This window comes from Pavona decussata, unplaced genomic scaffold (genome assembly GCF_977016875.1).
Source record: "Pavona decussata unplaced genomic scaffold, jaPavDecu1.1 SCAFFOLD_185, whole genome shotgun sequence".
NCBI lineage: Eukaryota > Metazoa > Cnidaria > Anthozoa > Scleractinia > Agariciidae > Pavona > Pavona decussata.
In genome coordinates, this window is record NW_028145594.1 from 452,470 (window position 1) to 474,890 (window position 22,421).

At 37.7% G+C, this 22,421-nt stretch overlaps 2 protein-coding genes across 5 annotated transcripts in view; both read right to left on the minus strand.

The window, feature by feature from the left end:
• The window catches only part of LOC146462760 (uncharacterized), a 121,632-nt gene that overhangs the window by 46,431 nt on the left and 52,780 nt on the right, over positions 1 to 22,421 (minus strand). For all 4 annotated transcript variants that reach the window (XM_085085230.1, XM_085085233.1, XM_085085229.1 and 1 more), the window contains exons 20-21: positions 21,913 to 22,001; positions 21,056 to 21,300 (exon numbers count right to left, since the gene is read on the minus strand). In XM_085085230.1, coding sequence (XP_084941356.1) covers positions 21,056 to 21,300; positions 21,913 to 22,001 — 334 coding nt within the window. The remainder of the gene's footprint in view (positions 1 to 21,055; positions 21,301 to 21,912; positions 22,002 to 22,421) is intronic.
• Positions 395 to 4,229, minus strand: LOC146462762 (death domain-containing ATP nucleosidase-like). Its single transcript, XM_085085259.1, has 4 exons — positions 3,559 to 4,229; positions 2,823 to 3,008; positions 556 to 720; positions 395 to 495 (listed from the first exon to the last, which is right to left on the minus strand). Exons 1-4 carry the CDS (start codon positions 4,217 to 4,219, stop codon positions 395 to 397), a joined length of 1,113 nt encoding a protein of 370 aa, XP_084941385.1. The 5' UTR covers positions 4,220 to 4,229.

Sequence of the window (22,421 nt, forward strand, 5' to 3'; positions counted from 1 at the left end):
ACTGCTTGCAGGGTAATTTACGCTAAGTTATCGTTCGCTCCCTTTTTTGTACTTTTTGTTCCTTCTAAAAGAGTCAAGATCAACACAAGTATATTTTTCCGTGGTTTTGTGTAATAAAAGTAGCAGGCGCTTCGGAAGTGAGTAGTCGGCGAAAGCGCCGACAGCCGGCGCTTCTGGAGAACACTGGGTAAATCACAAGCCATAAACGTTTTTTTGGACTCGCATATAGTAGGGAGTAAAGCTTTTCCTACTGAATCTGGGTTACCCTTTAAGTACTCAGTGACAAGTGGCTTGAGAGCAGTTTATCCATAGATACAGTTTGTGGTTTGTGGACTGTGGAGCTAGCTGTTGCTGTAGAAACAGCGAAGAGTCTGGCAAAACCGTGATCAAAGTCTTAGGACAAACTCCACTTTCTATTATCTAGGGCAGCACCACCAACCCTCTCCCGCCTTACAATGTTAAGTATAACCTTTTGTGTATAACGTTTGAGGCTTCCTTTGATAATAGGCAATGATAAAAATTAACATACTTTATGACCTAAATGAAGATCTGTACCTGAGTCAGGAGTGGAAGCTGAACTGCTTCTTCTTCTTTTTCTGTCAGATTGTCGGGAAGATGGCTCATTTTCCCAATCTGTCCTAGTAGCATTCTTTTCTTCGTCAAGACAAGGTTGCTTCTCTGGGAGGGGTGTTGGTATCTTCTCACTACCACTGGAGGGGTCTGTAAAAGCAATCAGATTCCAAACTCAACATACAGCAACTACAGTAGCCATGTAAACTGGTAGCATTACCAATGAAAATAATAACTTCCTCTTCCTTGATCTCGTCACAGGTCATCTCCTACATTATGTTAGGATAGCTTCAAGAAAAAGATAACGGGGGTTAATAAGTTTGTAAAGAACCTGTGGTGCTGCGTCGATGGGGGAGTGGAAACCAATGTTTGGTTTTATTAACGGAGTTGATAACTAAAGGTAATTTAGCCACCAAAAGAGGGCTGACTTTACCAGCGCTAGCCCTTCGTAAGAGCGAATCAAGGAGCTGTGGGTGGTATGTGGTTTATATAGTTGGCACTGGGGCTACGCTATTGGTACGATTGTGGTAATGTGGAAAACATGAATAAACTAATTGAATGAAAAGTATTCATTGATTCCGTAGAGATTGAGAGGGCCCATTAGAGGGCAATAAGACGTACTTGAGACCTACAATTCTGGTCAAAATGTTCAGGTCAGAGGCCTCTGTGGGGCTCACATGGTTCTATTCCCGCCCCCATTTTCCCCCTTACAATGTTGATGACCGAAGACGACTCTAAGTGTGTGATATCCATATGCGTTAATGTTTAACATTGAATAGGGGGGAGGGGGATTACATCCATGAGCGAGAAAATGTTGATTCTGTTGAGGCAAAGTTTGGTGGAAAAACGTTTAAAAAGATCCAAGCATCCCTAACTCAATTGGCCAGGATTGTAGTTTGGCCTGAATTAACTTTGATTAGAATGAAGTTAAGACCAGAAAAAAGAAAGTTACCTAGTATGTTTTCATCGCGTTGGAATGAAATCATTGGAGGTTGTGAAAAGTTCTGCTAGTTTCAGGATTATTTTGGAGAATCTTGAAGTTCTTAAAAATTTGCTTTTCACTGGTTATGTGGGTGAAACGTAACTGTGGATGAGATTAGTTCAATGTATATGACAATGACAGCAATGGAAATACAATTACTTTTACTTTTAGTAAAAGATTTTTCAAATTCTTGTTTCTTGCAACTCAAGATGCCTGCGGTCAAATAGTTTAATTTTTACTTTTAGAATGTCAGTATATGGCAATGATAGGATATATTCAATATTTTAAACTTTAGTACTTTAGGTGTCTGTAGTCAGCTAGTTTAATAGTAGATTGAGAAAACCTTTTAATATTTAGGTGTCCGCAACTAGTAGAGGGGACTTCTCCCTTCAGGTACACAACACCGAAAAGTTAATAAAATCATTCATTCATTCATTCATTCATTCATTCATGGAATTCTCTCATTCTTTTTCTTCTGTAATGTTTGCAGTGCTAACTGTCGGTCAATTTGTTGAGCGCGTAATATAGTCGGGAGAGCAACCGTATTGAAAAATTGGCGCATCTTTTATGATTTGTTAGAAAAATCCTAATCATCCCTACATGAACGTCACAGTCTGAGCAATTGAGAATATGGAACACAGTGGAGTTTTTCACATGCAACAGGTGAGAAATTGTAACTGTGTGAGTCTGTAGGTTTGTAGTGCACACTGGTGGTGCACTACAAATTTCTGAGGTTTCAGAAATTTCCCAGGCGTATTAGTTTTAAGATGGTGAAAGGAATTTACAGAAGTATTAAATTGATAAAGTTCTTTCAATTTTTGCTGGATGAAGGTGCCCCAATACAATACATGTACAGCTGTACGAGTTCAAAGAGTGATTTTCTATGTAGCCGGTGAGAAGATTAGAATTGCTTGGTCTCATTTGTAGAAGTCATGCTCACTAAATGAGAAAGAATTTAGTATTAAAACTAGTTCAGATATTTGAAGGAGTGTCTCTGTGCTGTTTTTTTTTTTTAACAGTGCGTTGACTGAAAACAGTGTTTTAGTGCTTGAAGTCCTTCCTCTTTCGTCACTGACTCTCCGACAACACATTTCAAGGAGAGCCAGTCCCACAATTTCCTTAGACACCCTGCCATCTTCCCCCACCCCCTCCTCGAGGGGTAACAACAATCAATTTGTTACCAGGTTGCAACCAACCTGGAACCGCACTTGCTCCGGGCAGCCTGGTTAATAACTTAAGAGAATTTGTTACAATAGGCTGTGTCACATACCTTGGTAGTGAGGCCATTGTCTAAAAACAATTGAGTCACTCAGCATATGCGATACAACAGAAGCTGCCATCACACAGGCAAACTGCTTCCATGAATTATCAGCAATTCTGTTCCCATCAGCAAGATCAGAAACACCTTTAACAATCACCCATTCAATTTTCAGATCATGGGCAGCCACAAAAATGCCTAAGACAAAGCATAAAAATAATCAGAAGCAAAGAACACCTATTCACAGCTACATTGTAACCCTACATAATATGCATTATCAGTAAATTATGAATGAAAACATTAACCAAAACATGGAAACTTCGACAGACCCACCCAGGGAGTGTCAGCGTAGCTTGTTGTCTTCTATTGCCATTTCAGTGTATCACATGACCTCTGCCACTTAAAACTAAATAACTGCATACATAATATCTTAGTAGAGAAGAAAGAAACTTAGTTCACACGTGGCGTCAAAGGGTGGCAACTGACAGATTTTGTTCCAATTGTCTATATCTGTTTTCTGGGATCCAATTGTTTTCAGACCTTGGAACTTGAAATGCTACTCACTGCTTTTGCTGACTGCAGGCTTCTCACATAATAGTGAGGCATATGACTTGTGTATATAATTTATCCTGCTCTTAATTGCAGCTAAACTGAGGATGACAAATATCAGGCTTTTCCATTAGACATAATTTATTTAACAGAAAAATTATTACAAAAAATTGTTCTTATTATGACTAGTAGTTCTCACCTTTTCCCTCCATTTCAACAGCATATGCGCTGGGATATAACTCCTGGTGTTGTTTAGCTATATCCTGATCCACTCCACCAAAAATCTCACCATTACAGTGTATGCATATTTCTCGAGCTTCTGGATTTTCCAATGGTGGCTTCCAGCCATCAGCTGCACCTCTAACAAGGTTGGTAATATCTCTGCCAACTGGGGCTCTAAAGGATTCGGTTGTAATCTTAGAAGATATCACCACATCTCCTCTCTGGGTATTTTCCTGTTTCAGGCCGATGCAGCAGCCAACAGAATAAACAACCTTGGGTCTCAACTGAACCACTGCATTTTTGACAACAGTTTGAAAACCACTTGGACCAGAAGAACCTTCAAGACATTTCATCAGAGCAATCTTCAATGGCTCATTTTCATCTTCACCCATGTTTCCAATGAACACATAACCAAGGTCTTTGTGATAACTTTTAAAGGAATTTCTCATGTAAGCATGGCATGCCAGAAACTCACAGTCCTCCACTGTCAACAAAAGGATGTCTACTGGGAGCTGGACAGTACTCCAAGGTTTAGACTTGTTTGGAAGATCTCTAGACTTGGGCACTTTAATGTTGAGATGAGGTGGGGCAGTCCCTGGGACAGCTACAGTTGTTTTTTCTTGGTGCTGATGTTGCATTTTTACAGAGGTTCCTATACACAAGAAAAATTTACTTAGAAAATCAGTAAAGTAAATACAAGGAAGTTTTATAAAATGCTTCAAAAAATCTGCCATGAGAAGAGCTACCCAGAAAATAACACTGATTATTTTTTTCACAAACCTTTTCCTACGACTTGGTGGGGGGAGAGAGGGGGGACACTGACTTCAGTTTGGAGATAAGGTATGTGAAAGACCACCCCAATTTACAAGATCTGGCTTCCCTTGAAATGGCTCAAGTGTCTGTTACTGAACACAGTATTGCAAAGGAATTGCAGGAATACAACTTACTTTGTTAAGTTGTATATAAGCGCATGGGACTTGTAAACACATAATTCATCCTGCTGGTAATGTCCTCTAAATGAAAAAGCTTGCTTTTAAACAAACTAGGTGCAAGTTCATGTCACGTGGGAGGAAAAACTGCGAATTCGAACTTCCTATACTGCATTTTTGTCCAATTTTCACAACCTGTTGAGGTCACCTACTTTTCTCCATTAAACATTGCGGAACAAGTTATGGTTGTTTCTCAACAAAACAGGTTACCATGGCGATGGTATAACCTGTCACAAATACCCCAAATCTACCCCTGAATCTATCCTCACAGGATCTTCAAGGATCTTTGAAGATCTTCATGTAATGTTTAAAACAGGAGCAGCAGTGTTTTATCGGGATTTAAAACCACAAGGCGTAGCCGAGTGGTTTTAGACCCGATAAAACACGTGCTGTTAGTTGTTTTAAATGGCTTCAAAAACATTCCTGGAAAAGCGTATCAAGAGAGCTCATAACAATGATGCTTTTGTGAACGTTGGAAATTAGCATACGAGAAAAACATTAAACACCGCATACTAATAAGGAGGAGACTTTATCGGATATAAAAGCACCGCACGTGATGTTTTACAACCATTTGATAAGTCAATGGGCTTATGAATTATTAATGAGTTTTTGAAACGCCTCCCAGTAGTCTGGGAAGGATGTTTTACGCCTCTTTTTTGCGGGGGAATCTCATTATTTTGCTGGGGAATAAATTAACCCCCATGACTTTATCACCTATTGTCTTGATCTCATCAATAAAATGAGGTGGATTCTCATTAACGTGGCGTTAATTATAGGATGACGTCATGTTTTAGTTTAGTCTTAGCAACAGGTTATGAACTGGTTTGACAGGTTTATCAATGATGCCATGCTCTATTTTTATCTTATGGAAGTCATGGCCGGTATCACCGGTTTGACAGGTTTTTTGGGTTATTTTTGGATACATGACATCATAGTACATACATACATATAGCTCCACTTGGAGGGGGGGGGGCTCTTCCGTCATACATGAAAATGAAAGTAATAATAATGAAAACTATTTACATTTGGATGATAATATAAATAGAAAAAAAAATACGATAATAAAAAACCTATGAATTAAAAAAATTCTTAAAGCCTCTTTTTAGAAACGCTGTTTTCCCGTGTCTCTGATATGCTTCGATAAATTATTGTAGATATTTTCTCCACGGAGGGCGAAATTTCTTTGGCCAGTCGCAAGCTCCAGGATCTACAATTTCTTAGCTAAAGAATCTGCATTTGGGAGTCTTCTCAGAACTTAATTTGGGGAGATTTATACAAAACACTGTTCATGTAAGGTGCATTGATTGGTTTTGGATAACGACACTTAAAGTGAAATATTGTCTTGTCATTGTTCTATTCGATGTTTTCTATATTTTCCTGAAAACTCGGGAATAATGAAAAAATAATTGTCGTGTGTGTTTCTCGCCTCAATTTACTAAGCACCTTTCCCGCCTAATGACTAAAAAGTTTCGTTTCAGGTTGAGCTTTGTTGGGGATTAAACAATAAAAACAGTCTTTAGTTGTCTTTGTTTATTACAGTACGCTGTCAACGGTTATGACGACATCATTATCTAAAAATAGAATAATTGCATCATCGGGATGGAAGGGCTTCATATGATTTTGTGAAAATGGATAGAATGTTTCGCAGTTCGTTCTCTTTTTAAAACCGCTCGGGTGGGATCTAAAAATAATTAGAATTATGGAAAGAAATGATTAATTTTCGTAAGATTATGTGGTTTTGCTGGTTATAAAAAGATGAGATTTTTTGAAAGGTACAGTACCGCCTGGAACTATTGACCCATCGGGACTAGGACATACCTCGTCTTTACCACGGGTGGTGGCCGTGCGTCCACCTAGGTGAAAAAATGGTTGTTTCGCGGTGAAGACGAGGTACAGTTTGCCGTGGGCGAAAAGACGAGGCGTTCCGCGGGAAAGAACAATGGGGACTGGTTGCATTTCTAAAATAAGTGTCAGCGTGAGTGAAGACATTTTAGCATACTGCAAGTGTTCGAGGTACGAATAATCAGTGCTTAAGCGTAGGAATAACTTGAAGTCAAAATGGCGTTGGGTATAGTTCGCGTATTCAAATATTAAAATCCTGAATCTTTGGCTCGGCAAATGTTTGTATTCAGTCTTTTCAGAGGTAATAAAAGCAACTAACAATCCAACACTTGAAAGAAGCTTGTTATCTTTGAGAGAGTGTTAAATACGCAGTGAAATACGTGTATGTTGATCGTGATTTACATGCTTTTCCCCAAGACACTCAGTGTAACTTTACGAAAGAGAGTTCGCTGAATTGTCACAAAAAATCCTTTTTTTCAATTTAGTTTTCATAATTTGTTCATTTCCATACAAGTGACGGAGGGCAAACGTCTTGTAAAATTTAACGGTAATTTGCATAGGAGCAAGTTTGATGTTTGTTTTGCACTCGTAGAACCACCGCTTCTGATTCGTCAGCTTTTTTTATACGTGTCCAACCAAACAGGTGCTAAAAATATCTCCTGAATTTTAGAACAGGCTTGTGTTCTAACAAATCGAATATTGAGAGGGAATATTATTGTTGCAATACCAAGTTCATTTTAAAAGAAAGAGCTTTAAAATAGCCTGTAAACAGAAGCGACAAAATTTGCGAAGCCGACACAAGGGTTTCAAGTTACAATAACATCATAAGGTGCGAACATATGTTTTATAATCTGTAAATTTCGTAGGTGAGTTTTTTTTTCTTTTGCTTCTCCCAACTTAAAATTGAAATAACTTGCAAAATAATACAAAGTAAACCACGGACTAACATTCTGGAACGCTGCCGTGTTGCCTCAAACTGCTTGTCATGTCAGGAGTGACAATGTGTTGGAATTGAATTATTATTTGGGCGCTTCCCGACACAAAACATACCGAAATATTATTTGTTTTCAATTTATAAATGATTTAAAAAGGTCCAGCAAACGGAACTCCACAGACTGTGTCGAAAATTCAAGTTTGCTCGTTTTTTCTTGAGCAAATCTGCATGCTTCGAAGCCTCGATAGTGAATATGCACATTGTCCTCAAAAGAAGTCTAATTTAAGAATTTTTGGATATACCAAGTTTTGAGATATTTAGTCCGAATCTTCCTCAAAGGATTTTTCAAATGTGGTCGGATACTTAATAACTGATTATTATTTTCTTCAAATGGTTCAGGGGCCGAAAATCGTATGTGTATTGCACATGATGTCCTCCATAGTTAATGTTCTTCGGTGCGATTTTGCCATTAGAAGTTGACGAACCAAAACACAAAGCAAAGGAGACAAAAGCGTATTCAAACTCTACCACGTCTTTTCTTTACCGAGGTTTTACCTAGGTGAACTTTCCCGTGGCAACTTTGGAGCCATACCGCAACCGAACCGAGGGAAAAAAAGTCCTACTACGGGAATAACGAGGGAAAGCCGCGAGTAGGTCCCGTGGCAACGTCGCAGCAAAGAGGTCTATAGTTCTAGGCGGTACTGTACATACTATTTTGAAGCAGAAATGTGACGCTGTTTCATTTTACGCACCATTACACAGCCTGATTATGTTAACTCAGTCGAGCTGTGTTGTCTTTGTTTATTACAGTTCATTGATTCCTTGCTGCTAAATTGTGTATGTTAAAATGCGCACAGAGATTTCACAATATGTATATCACAATAAAATCGATTATGTTTGATGTTAATGACTGTCCACCTTAATTTACTTATGTTAACAAGGGTCAATGCGCTTTTGGCTTTCAGATCAGAGACTAAAGCTCTTGTGCAACCTCTCTTCACGATCCGTTAGCCACTAATTATGCAAGTAGCAGTGATCCGAATCAGTGCAAACCTAAATTTACATAAAAAAAACTCTACCTCTACCTTTTTTATCAAAAACAATAGACAGCTTAAGTTGATAGAAATAATCAATTAAAAAACCAATTAAAACACGCGACGACTGAATGCTTGCTTATAAACAAAGCAAATTTCTTGAGAGACCTAAAAAATAACTGCCTTTGACTAGCGCAATACAGAAAAGAATAAATTACGGAAGATTTTGAATGAATGAAAGTAACTCTCAGTTCCACTTCTAAAGCACCAAGTTTGCCTTCATATGTTTGTAATAATCATCTATTCCTGTACCTCAGGATGGTTGATGTCTGCTTTAATCGTTGCTTGTTTATTGGTACCATCACGACAGCTTAATGTGGACAGTGGTATCGTTTTATGTGAACATATTTACCACGGTGTCTAAATGGCGGCAAGAAAATTGGAGGATAATTCATACAGCGAATTTCAATTTTCTTTTCAAATATTTGAATGTTATGATGACACTTAGACTTCAAAATCTTCCGTAATTTATTCTTTTCTGTATCGCGCTAGTCAAAGGCAGTTATTTTTTAGGTCTCTCAAGAAATTTGCTTTGTTTATTAGCAAGCATTCAGTAGTCGCGTGTTTTAATTAGTTTTTAATTGATTATTTCTATCAACTTAAGCTGTCTATTTTTTTTAATGTTTTTTATTGAGATATAATATTTAATTTACAATACTTCACATTACAAAGTTTGATGTATACACACACGCAATAACAAAAATATAGCACTGGTCGTATCCTCAAAGAAATGCCAACTAATTATCACACAAAAAATTAACAGGACATTTTACAATTCTTTTTTATTATGAATACAAATTTACTTTACGATGGATAAGACAAGGCAAACTACAAAATAAGGCACAACTGGAAAAAGGGTCATATGAACTGCTCTTTAACAAAGATCAAACTAAATATTAAAAAATATAAATTTAAATTCGTGGCAATTTGCTCATACAAGTCATGGGAAAGAGGCTCAAGAAAGGATAGAAATATATAATTCCCATTTAGTGTAATGTTTTAAGAGAGCATCGTTTTTCTTTTCCTATGAAAAGTTCTAAATTGTAAGTAGCTCTTACTTTAGCTATAAAAACATCAATGGATAGATTGATTTTATCCAACTTACATCTGTAAATATAAAATTTCGCCAATAATAATATATGATTAATTGCTTTGAAATCTTTATCGATATCAAATTTACCAAATAGTACGTCAATGAGTAAAATTTCCACTACTTCATCTTAATAAATAGCTATCTATGATAGAACCTCTTTCCAAAATAAATGAACAATTTTGCAGTAAAACAGTAGGTGTTCGAGGGATTCTTCTTCTTTTTTACAGAATGTGCAGTTCCAGAAAATATTCATACCCCCCACGGATGGTTTTTTTATTTTAACCCACCCCACCCCCTCGGAATTTCCGTTCCAGAGGGCTTATGATTAACCCCCCCACCCCTCCAGAATTTCCCGATTTTTAAAACTCTTCTTCCTGAACCCCTCGAAAGTTCAAAATCCATTTAGACTAAGAAAATTGACGACTCACACTATTATGATCAATTTTTGTAAATTATTGAAGCAACGTCGACTACTCTAGTTCAACTATTTACAACACTTTGCTGTATTACTTGTTTATCCCTTTGCTGAAATTATATCCGAAAAACTTGGAAAAAATCTAAAATGGCCGATCTTTTACGTCAATAAAACACGGCTTAATTCTTTGTTGTTGCGTAGTTTACGTTTATAACTTTCTCGAGCGGTTAAGAAATTATAATCTCTATCACGTTACAACTTTTCTTTTTCACCTAAAAACGACGGCCTTTGCAAAATCCATTTTCGTAATGATCACCTCCGCAGAAAAACGTTTGCTATTACCGCGAAGAAACCGCTATGAATATAAGTTGCACATTAAATATACGAAAATGTTTTTCAGTGGAGAGAATCTCGACAGCCGGAAATTCGTCTGCGTTTGCAGGCTACTTATCTCTGTACTGAGCTCGTGAATGAAATGAATTCGAGAAAGAAAAGAAGTTTGTGTTTTCAACGTTTTATGCCAGGTTTTTATCAAATAAACTTCGCTGTTACACGTCCAACGGAATTCAATCTTGAGCAAAATTTGCATACATCGGGAAAGTTTATGTTTAGTGCCGCGGGATCAAATATCAACTGCAATGTTCGTCAGTATTCACTGGATGGAAATATCTCGGCAGAATGTTTTCCATTTCTTCCAGAAATCTTTTTTGTGAAAGATTGCATTGAAGAAATTACACGTTTTGGGGCCGCGGTAAAATAATTTTCCGTGGGAAATAAATTCATAGAACAGGACAGCGTTGACAGCATGCCCATTCTACATTTCGTCGGATCCAAGAAATAGATTTCAACCGCACACTAGCCTGTGGAACTACGAAAAGACCATGCTCATCAAAATAGTTGCTTTGTTCAGAAACCTTTTAATGTCCTCCTTTAATGCTACAATACGAGTAAAGAGGGCTTTTATTTATTTCAAAACTTGAACTTCAAACGATTGTGAAGTGACAGCCATGCACGGCATGATATACAAGGCTGATTGATCGCGCCGCGAAGTCGAACTTCAAAGAAAAATACCTGTCACGCACTACTTTCGCTTATCAGAAGGATTAACCAGACAACACTTCTACTAAATTGACTTTTTCCAGAATGATTCATCGTTTGTGCTGCTTTTGTGCTGGATTATAATTATTTTTCCGCAGTGACGACTGAAAATTCTTGTTAGCCAACTTTGCGCTTCGCTTACGGTTTTCTCGTGAATTTCCTTACCCTCTGGAGAAATTCTTCATAGGAACACCCCAAGCCCCTCGGAAATTATCGTCTATTAGCCCCCCTCCCCCCTGGGAATTTCCATTGACCATCCGTGGGGGGGGGTATGGATATTTTTTGGAACTGCACAATGTACAAAGAGGAGAGTCCACAATTTTAAACGCAAACAACTTACTATTAGTGTATAAAATACGGTTTAATGTTTTATATTGAAAAACCCTTAATTTCCTGTCTAGAGTAACATTAAAAGATAGAGAATAAATTTTCTTCCATTCAACTGAAAGATTTGGGTATTCAGTATTTAGTCTGGCTTGAGCAGTAGGTGTGGCAGCTTTGTCTGAGCAAAATTCCTTGTAAAGAGTTTTGGAGGATGTGCTTAGAAAATCAAACAATCTCTCCCTTTACAGGTAAAAGGAAAGTGTTTTCATTGAAAGGGTGCGGTTCAGTAAACGTATTTTCTTTGATGATAGACCACCATTCACCTGGTATAGCGTTTACAATCCCCATCAACGAAAATAATTGACTTGGCGATAGCCGAGCTCTAATAACTTTCTCCCTTTTAAGGAAACTATGATCCTTTGATACCAATCACCTACTTTAACTATGCCACAATTTCGAAGCAGGTGTTGATATATGGATTTTCCTTGGCTAAGTATATTCTTATTATTCCAAATTACTTGGTTCATTACATACTCATAAGTAACAACATTCCTCTTTATCAGAAAAGACCATGCATCAAGACAGTCCCTATAAAACACAGGAAGAGCGACTGGTAACTTACGGGTATCAAACTGACACTTCAGAACAAACCTGCCTCCTATTTTCCCCAAATTATGATCCAAGAAAAACTTCCAAGGGCTAACATAATCGTCAATGTACTTCTTCAAGCAAATAACTCTTTGAACTTTGATCACACATTCTATATCAAGCATCTTTAGACCGCCTTGTTCAATATCATTAATTAATGCCGTATGCTTGACCTTATCCTTACCGCTCCAAATAAAGTTGTAAAATTCTTTGTTCATGGCCTGGAAAAGGTCATTAGTCACGTGGATGAGAGTTGCCTTAGACATAAATTTTGGGATTGCGAAAGATTTGACAATTTGGATTTTTCCTAAAAGAGTTAGCCCTCTCCACTTCCACCTACTTTTAGTGTTTTCCTAATGGAATGAGAATCTTCTCAAAATTTTCTTTTTTCCTTTGGACTTCGTTGTAACTGAAACATACCCCTAAAATTTTCACTGATGTCTTAAATTCTTGTGGGAATGTCTCCAGCTTTCTCGAACCCAAATAAAAGAATTCTGTTTTTTTCTCGATTAACTTTAAGCCCTGAAAAAAACTGAAAATTCTTCAAGCGTACGGACAAGATGCTCGTAAGAAGATTTATTTATCAAAAAACAGGATATGTCATCAGCAAAGAGGGCGAGTTTAATCTCTTCATTTCCAATTTTAATTCCTTGGATATTCTTATTTTGCCTGATGCTGCAAGCAAGCACCTCGAGAGATACAATAAACAAAAGTGCTGAGAGAGGGTCCCCCTGTCTCACCCCGCGGCCAATATTAAAATAATTTGAGGCAAACTCGTTCATAACACAGCTAGACACACTCGGGTAAAAAGTGCAAATCCATTGAATGAAGAACGGCCCAAAGTTATATGTTTGGAGAACTTTTAACAAGTAGTTGTGATTTAACGAGTCAAAACCTTTCTCGAAGTCTATTGTAATTACCACTCCTGTCATATTGACCCACTTTGTGTATTCTATGACATCGTCAATTGTCCTAACTGCGTCAAAAATTGACCTACCCTTCACGTAAGCATTTTCATTGTAGTGGATCAAGTCAGGTAGCATTGTTTCCAAACGTTTTGCGAGGGCCTTCGAGGCAATTTTTGTGCCGACATTAATGAGATATTGGTCTCCAATTTCCGATAGACCTTTTGTCTCTACCCTTCTTCTCTAAAAAAGTAATCACTGCCTATCTCTGAGAAGTAGATAATTCCCCATGATCATGTGTGTAATTTAAACAGGTTACAAGGTGCTTTCCAAAAATTGGCCAGAACGTTAGATAAAACTCAACCGTAAGGCCATCGTTACCAGGCATCTTATTCTTTTGGAACGTTTTTAAGGTATTATAATATTCACTAACAGTTAATTTTTCTTCACACTTTGCTCTTCGTTCATCAGAAAACTTTGGCACGAAAATCTTTGACAGGAAGGTGTCTTTCAAAGTTTCAGGACACGAGCTCGAACTTGAACTTGAGTCCTCCCCATAAAGATCTGAATAAAAACTACAAAGTTCCTTCATTATAACTTCAGGTTTTGTTGTTAAAGATTGATCCATGGTAAAAATCTTACGCATAACGCTTTTCTTACCTCTTGCACTCTCCAAATTAAAAAAAATACTTGTTACTTTTTTCTCCCAATTCGTACCATCTTGCCCTCGAACGTACTATCGCTCCCTGTGCAATGTACTCATATTTAAGGTCATACTCAGTCTTAAGGATCTCTAAATTGCTTATATTTTCAACTGATGGGTCCTGATCACACGTGTGAATATCTTTCAACTTTTCCTCCATTTCTCTTAGGCTCGCCCTCCTTTCCCTCGCTTTTGATTTACTACAAGACATGGTCTCCTGTCTAATTTTATGTTTGATGAGATCTCAGAACAGTCTCGGATCCTTTACATCCTTAAACTCTTCGATCCAGATTTGATACTTTCGGTTTACCATCTCTACGTAATCCTTGTCGTCAAGTAAACTTGCGTTAAATTTCCAAAAGGAGGGAGGGACCACATGTTTGATTTTCTACACTGTTAATACTTAGTACGATTGCTGAGTGGTCTGACTTAATGGAAGGTATGATATCAACTTGATCAATATCCTCTTGAAGAGCATTGTCTATCAACCAAAAATCGAGCATTCTTTGCACAAAAGGCGTTTTTTGCCTCCACGTAAACCTTTTTATATTTGGATTTCGAACTCTCCAGATATCAACTAAATCATTTAAGGAACAAATATTTTCAATCTGCCTAGCGGATTCTTTTAGTTTTGCATTACCCCCTGACCATCAAATTCCGGGTTGAGGATAACATTAAAATTCCCACCGATAATGATCCTACAATCATCGTCAATACAAGCGTTATCTAATTCATCCTTTATGCGGTCAAAAAATATAATTTGTTTATTGGTCTTGTTTGGAGCGAAAATGTTAAGAAATATACATTTTTGGTCTTGCACTGACGCTTCCACAAGAACAAAACGACCCTGACTGTCCTGACCCACGGACTTAAGTTCAAATTCTAAAGAGTTTTTGATTAAGATTAGGACACCCCTACTATGCCCAGAACCATGAGAAAAAAACATCTGACCTTTCCATTGCATTTTCCAACTATTTTCTAACTCTTTAGTACTGTATGTTTCCTGTAAAAACAAATATCCACTTCTTGCTTCACTAGCCACGCAAATATTGATTTCCGTTTCTCCAAAGAACGAATCCCTCGAACATTCACTTATACAAGTTTAAATGCAACACCCATTACAGCACAATTGTGTAAAAAACCGCACATTGCCACCAATGCAACTAACAATGACCCCATTGTTTAAAGCGGTTCCAAATTTTGAAAGGAGTAAATTTGCATATCTTAATACAAAAATTCATCCCAAAAATTACCATAATGCCTTATGTAGAACAAAAACAAAAACAAAAAAGACAATAAATACGGCAGCAGAGAGAACTGTTTGCTGTCGTCGAAACGAATAGAGGCGCAAGAAACGAAAAACACACATACACAATAAAAACAAAGCACCAACAAACGCAGATTGTCCACGGAGAACGACTCCTACTTCCCAAATTTTGCCAAAAAACAGGGGACCCCTCTCCAAAATACTTTCCGATTTCTGAAATTATCATAAACAAACAAAACGAGGTGTTAACTAAAAGCAAAACGTGCATAAGATTACTGTTCAAAATGGATTGAGCACCCGGTCAATATAAAGTTTATCCGGTTCAACGTGACTGAAATATGCCAGCTTACCATCTTTCCTTGCATCTTTTAGCGTCTTCCCCTATGCTTTCCCTCGTCGAGCAATCTCTGGCGGGAAATCGGCCGATATTCCAAAACTTGTTCCAGCAACTTAGATTTTGAAAAAATAAGCTCTCTGTCCCCGAAGCAAAGAAAGCGGACGATAATAGGCCGTGGACTCCCATCTTCTTTTGGCTTACCTACTCTGTGCACACGCTGCACCTCGATCTCAGCGATCTCATCTGAGCTTATTTTCAAATCACGCTTCAAAAAAGTCTGAAAGACTTCGAGCACGGCTACTTGCTCACCGACCTCCTCAATACCATAAAACCGCAAATTTTCCCTTCTGGAGTAAACTTTCAGCGTAGAGTAACTTATCTTCAAGCAATTTACACTTCTCCATGCATTCCTTTTTGGTTTCTTCATTCGCGGTCTTTAACTTAAGTTCAGCTCGGTAACGCCTGCTTCCAACTCCTGTTTTTTATCAACCGTTTTCGAACGGTCATCCTCAAGACCTTTCACTCTACTGTCCAGCTTGTCTAACTTGTTCTCCAGGTTGGGAACACAGGAATTAATCAGTTTAAGTTTTTCGTCAATATTTGAAAGCCTTGTGAGAATAAGATCCACTTTTGGCCCAAGGTCTTGTGCCATTCCAGGAACATTCACTACTTCGTTGGATGAGCAACCAAGTGAGGAACTTGAGCTTACACTCGATATGGTGTCTCTGGCTTTCTTTTCATATGGGGAGCGTATTTCGTGTACTGAAATACTGGAGGAACTTGAGTTTCTTCCCCTGCCTTTTCTTTTACGGGACATAAACTAATTTTAAAACGAAACGAAACGAAAAGTATGGAGAGCGATCGAAACAAGTCTACTCGCTCCTCATGGCTCGGCCCAGTCTAAAGCAGTCTTAAGTTGTCTATTGTTTTTGATAAAAAGGTAGAGGTTTAAAATCGGCTCGGTCCGTAGAGTTTCTTTTTTGTAAATTTAGGTTTTCGCTGATTCGGATCACTGCTACTTGCATAATTAGTGGCTAACGGACCGTGAAGAGAGGTTACACAAGAACTTTAGTCTCTGATCTGAAAGCCACAAGTGCATTGACCCTTGTTAACGTCAGTAAATTAAGGTGGACAGTCATTAACATCAAACATAATCGATTTTATTGTGATATACATATTGTGAAATCTCTGTGTGCGCATTTTAACATACACAATTTAGCAGCAAGGAATCAATGAACTGTAATAAACAAAGACAACAAAGCTTGACTGAGTTAACATAATCAGGCTGTGTAACGGTGTGTGAAATGGAACACGCGTCACATTTCTGCTTCAAAATAGTATGTACCTTCAATCTCATCTTTTGATAACCAGAAAAACCACATAATCTTACGAAAAATAATTAAGTCTTTCCTTAATTCTAATTATTTTTAGATCCCACCCGAGCGATTGTAAAAAGAGAGCGAACTGCGAAACATTCTATCCGTTTTCACAAAATCATATGAAGCCCTTCCATCCCGATGATGCAATTATTCTATTTTTAGATAATGATGTCGTCATTACCATTGTACTGTAATAAACAAAGACAACTAAAGACTGTTTTTATTGTTTAATCCCCAACAAAGCTCAGCCTGAAACGAAACTTTTTAGTCATTAGGCGGGAAAGGTGCTTAATAAATTAAGGCGAGAAACACACATGACAATTATTTTTTCATTATTCCCGAGTTTTCGGGAAAATATCGAAAACATCGAATAGAACAATGACAAGACAATATTTCACTTTAAGTGTCGTTATCCAAAACCAATCAATGCACCTTACATGAACAGTGTTTTGTATAAATCTCCCCAAATTAAGTTCTGAGAAGACTCCCAAATGCAGATTCTTTAGCTAAGAAATTGTAGATCCTGGAGCTTGCGACTGGCCAAAGAAATTTCGCCTTCCGTGGAGAAAAAATCTACAATAATTTATCGAAGCATATCAGAGACACGGGAAAACAGCGTTTTTAAAAAGAGGCTTTAAGAATTTTTTTAATTCATAGGTTTTTTATTATCGTATTTTTTTTTCTTTCTATTTATATTATCATCCAAATGTAAATAGTTTACATTATTATTATTTTCATTTTCATGTATGACGGAAGAGCCCCCCCCCCCCCTCCAAGTGGAGCTATATAATAAAGTATGTATGTATGTACTATGATGTCATGTATCCAAAAATAACCCAAAAAACCTGTCAAACCGGTGATACCGACCATGACTTCGATAAGATAAAAATAGAGCATGGCATCATTGATAAACCTGTCAAACCAGTTCATAACCTGTTGCTAAGACTAAACTAAAACATGACGTCATCCTATAATTAATGCCACGTTAATGAGAATCCACCTCATTTTATTGATGAGATCAACAATAGGTGATGACGTCATCGGCATTAATTTATTTCCTAGGAAAATAATGAGATTCCCCCGCAAAAAAGAGGCCTAAAACATCCTTCCCAGACTACTCAAGTGTCTGTACTGCGGCGCTATATTGGTTTGGAACTGTTCCATTGAATTAGGATGAAGTTGGTTCTTTTCTGAAGAAGACAACTGAAGTTTAGGTGTAGTGCATTTCAACAACCAGAATTGAGAAAGCAACCAAGATGGTTAACGTATGGTTAATTCATCATCAATAATGTTCAATAATGTGGCAAAGGACAACAAATATGGAACAGGGTGGTCTAGGAAATTTTCTGTACATAACGTGACCGACATGTAAACAAATTCATGCCGTTCACTTCCAGAACCAAACCGTTATTTACGTAAATACAATGCAGCTGTCACTTTTTCCTTTAGTCTGCACATTGCATATCACCCTAAAGAGTTACCATTCAAATAAAAGCTACGAGCAGTACTCCTGTGGTTCTGTTCATTATGCTGAACAAAGGTGGTTGTACATTGTAACTCAAGTGTGACTGTTCCCAAAATAAGGAGCAACAGCTTCGTCTAGTGTGTCTGTACTTGACTGCTGTTCAAAGGGGACCACTAAAATTGGAGGTTTTGCCACGTACATGAGTGAAGTGCCCTGTAAAATCAACGTTCAGATACTGCCAACCCTCCAGGAAAATCCAGGTTTCAGTAATCATTGATTGTGAGTATTTGGTAGAGATATCAATCTACCCTTATCTGGTGTTAAAATGACTAACCATTATCACTAGGGGGATTTTTTTAACGCCTTTTTCATTTACAGCTGTGACATTTTTTCAGTGTTTAGGACCTTATTTTCCCACTGGGAAGCCAAATGCCAGGTTTTCAACATTCCAATCAACTCCTGGTGATCAGTATCTCAGGATTCTCTTTTCGTTTCACATTGAAATAAGGGACAAGACGCCATTTAAAATCCATACCATGAACAAGTCTTCCTAGCTTTTCCAAGGGTGCCTCAAGGGATGCTCTCATTGCTTTAAGCCTTCCACCGAAACGGACGACTTCAATAGCTCCTGCCCACTCTGTAGGATCATCTGAATCGCGATGAATGACAAACACAGGAAGAATCTGTGAAAGAATAACAACATAATGGGAAACCTCTTTAATAGTGATCAATTTACCTTCCTTTGAATGGTAACGATCAAACAGGGATTTCATCTATTGTTCATATATCGTTATACAGCATGCAGTGGGATTCTGTTGACTGACCACCAGTGAGGTTTTATAACAGACCAAAGGCTCTTGTGAGCAGGCGGCTTTACAACCGGCCGGAATCTGTTTTTTTTTTTAGTGGGCAAATATATATAAAAAAATGTAATTGTGTAGCACACCTTGTCGCAAATTCTAGAAACGGCTCTTTTTTACTGTGTTTGTAATGCCTGTTTCATTTATCTATTGATAATACTTACGCAGTTTTAAAAGAAAGTCTTTTGGTCACGGGGAATGATTGCGTGACAACAGTTGATACTGACAGTCGAGATGAATGCGACAATATCAGTCCCGATCAGCGATGTTAAGCCGTGCTTTGTAGGGTTATGACCTGGATGGGTGACCATCCAGGAACCATGCAGACCTCTTCGCAATTTTTTTTATTGGGCTAGAGAGTTTTTTTTTACTAATTTGTTTGTCTTTTAATCCTGTTTGTAAAATGTGAAGAAAAAAAAAACTTCCACAACTTGTTTATATGTTATCGCACGCTTATCTGTATAAATTCTTTATTTAGAAAAGCTTTTTTTCCCTCTGTTCTTCTGAGTAATTTCATTGATGAAACATGATAACTTGATTTTCTGTATGAAGGATAAAAATAATCCTTTCTTTAATTTCTAGACCCCCTAAGATCTATAAATATATGCGGAGAGTGTGCATTGTAATTGGACAGTCTTTCCTGAAGACACTAAAACAATAGAGGGCAAAAATATCCCTTCGAGGGGAGGTATTAACTGATTAAGGAAAACAATATCACAAAACTTGGAAGATATTAAATAATGCTGTTTTAAATAATGGTGTTTTTTTGTGCTAATGTTTTATTATCAAGTCTTTCATTGGTTTCAATCTTTATACCACTATCAGCATCCACAAGAATGATGTCGTTGACTGCGTTCTATTTTTGCCTTTGTTTGTCTTTCTTCAAGTTATTTTTTTCTTGATGTTCCTCAAAGGTGCAAGCTTTGTTGATAATTAAATAATGTAATTTTAATTGGTCTCCCGGTTTTGTGGGTAAAGATTCCTGGGGACGTCCTCCTAACTGTAGAAGGGGTATTCAGTACTCCACTTGGTTGGTTCACAAAATCTTACTCAGAAAATAAGCTCGCCAATTATCCCACTCAGGAACCACTTAAAGTCAGTAGTCTGGGAAGGATGTTTTAGGCCTCTTTTTTGCGGTGGTTTCTCGTTAATACGCGATGGCATACATTATCGCCGATGACATCACCGCCTATTGTCTTGCTCACTCATTATAGGATGACTTCATATTTAAGTTTAGTCTTACCAACAGGTTATGAACTGGTTTGACAGGTTAATCAATAATGTCAAGCTCTATTTTTAACTTATGGCAGTCATGGGCGGTATCACCGGTTTGACAAGTTATTTTTGGATACATGACATCATATAGTACATACATACATACATACTTTATTGCATAGCGCCCCTTGGGGGGCCCTTCTGCCATACACGAAAATAAGAATAATAATAATAATGAAAACTATTTACATTTGGATGATAAAATAGAGAAAAAAAATTACGATAAAAAATATATGAATTGAAAAGATTCTTAAAAAAGTCTCTTTTTCAAAACGCTAAGACTTTACGTGTCTCTGAAATGCTTCCAATCGACAAATTATTGTAGATTTTTCCTCTACGAAAGGCGAAAGCCCTTTGGCCAGTCGCAAGCTCCAGGATCTACAATTTCTAAGCCAAAGAATCTGCATTCGGAAGTCTTTTAAGAAAAACAAAAAAAACAAATACGCGTGACACCCACGCGTGTGTCTGAGAAAAATAAAGACACATAACTACAAATGGCCCGTTTGTCTCCTTTTGTCCCTTTTGGCGTGGTTTTGGTCTTTCAGGCCTGGTTATGGCCTTTCTGTCAAACCGGTGATACCGCCCATGACTGCCATAAGTTAAAAATAGAGCATGACATCATTGATTAACCTGTCAAACCAGTTCATAACCTGTTGGTAAGACTAAACTTAAATATGACGTCATCCTATAATGAGTGAGCAAGACAATAGGTGGTGACGTCATCGGCGATAATGTATGCCACCACGTATTAACGAGAAACCACCGCAAAAAAGAGGCCTAAAACATCCTTCCCAGACTACTAAAGTCTGCTCATGATGTGAAAAATGGACAAAAGAGTAGTCCTACCTGCTGAGACTCAGAACTTGCATCCTTCCATCTTGGGTCCAATCCTTGAAGTGGTTTGGCATTTTCAGAGGGCAAGCCACTGCCACTTGCTAACCGGCTTGGATCTGCATCTTTCTGATCCGATTCTACTTGTTTTAAGGATGCAAAGCCAGCACCACTTGCATCGCCTGGGTGACTCCAAATATCATTTGCTTTCTGATCTGTTTTGCTTTGTTGAGGTTGGGGACTTGAACTCAACGCTACCCCTAGTTATACAAAGAATCAAGACATAATGAGGTAGTTCAGTTGATTACAGCATTCTCACTGTTTCTTACAGCTACTGAAAAAACTAACAAGATTATTTTCGAGCAGATTAATGCAAACTTTAAGCATTGATCTAATGAAATTCAACCCACTGAGCAGTCGGAGCCACTCCTGGGGGCAAACTACTGACAAAATGGGTGAACTGTGGATGCTGCTTTCCCCTGGCTATTTACTGTGAAACATTCAGTTGACAGTTGCTTGCGCCAATATTAAATGTTCAACTGTCCAATTAAATTTCAAAATTTGAAAAGTATATAATATAGTATCCATCCTCAGAGCAAACACAGGAAACTGACTTGTATCATCAATGACACACAAACGGGTTAACAAGACTTCTATTTTTAATTTCAATACAAAAAAATATTGCTTAATTCCTTCCAACTAATGTATATGACAGGGGCACGAAGATTAGCAACTCCTACCAGGTGGTTAGTCCATAACAAAATGTACATAATGATCAGTATTAAAGTGAAAGTTTGGCAATCTTTTGGGAAAGGTGCATGCATTCCTTTCTTCGCTTCACGTTTTCAAGACCTTAACATTTGAAAACTCACCGGCCATATCCATGTTAGCCTTTTTGCACATCAAGTGGTTTTCCTCTCTAAAATATGTCTTCACTTGCATATCCTCCAGGTTCAATTTCCTGTTAATTTAATCAGAAATAAGGCAGTTTTCAACAATCTCATCAAGGAGGCCAGACGACTTAAAGTTTTATTGTTCAGATTATAGGCCGACTTGATAATCATAAGCTTGGTTTTGGAGGGATGGCATTGCAATTTATTAACTTTACACCAATCACGAAGATTACTCATGTCAGAGTTAATCATTGGTGTAAGGTTATGCATATCTAAGGCCGACGCCAAAATTTGGGCATCACCTGCTTATAAGCAAGGGAAAGTAAATTTAAGGCCGTTTGGCAGATCATTAATGTACAGTAGATAGGGGTCCTAGGATCGAGCCTTGAGGAACACTGTAGAGTATTTCTTTTGGAGAAGACAAGTGACCATTGATGCAGTGACGCAGCGTTGCTGTCTGCTGCTCAAATACGAGTTAAACTATCAAG

What these genes read in the sequence shown, in the direction of transcription:
- LOC146462762 (XM_085085259.1), bottom strand. Translation starts at nt 4,219, where the DNA reads ATGCAACATCAGCACCAAGAAAAAACAACTGTAGCTGTCCCAGGGACT. An exon ending in TGTTGAAATGGAGGGAAAAG is followed by an intron (nt 3,009 to 3,558) that starts GTGAGAACTACT and finishes GCTTTGTCTTAG; the next exon opens with GCATTTTTGTGGCTGCCCAT. An exon ending in AGCTTCCACTCCTGACTCAG is followed by an intron (nt 496 to 555) that starts GTACAGATCTTC and finishes CTATTATCAAAG; the next exon opens with GAAGCCTCAAACGTTATACA.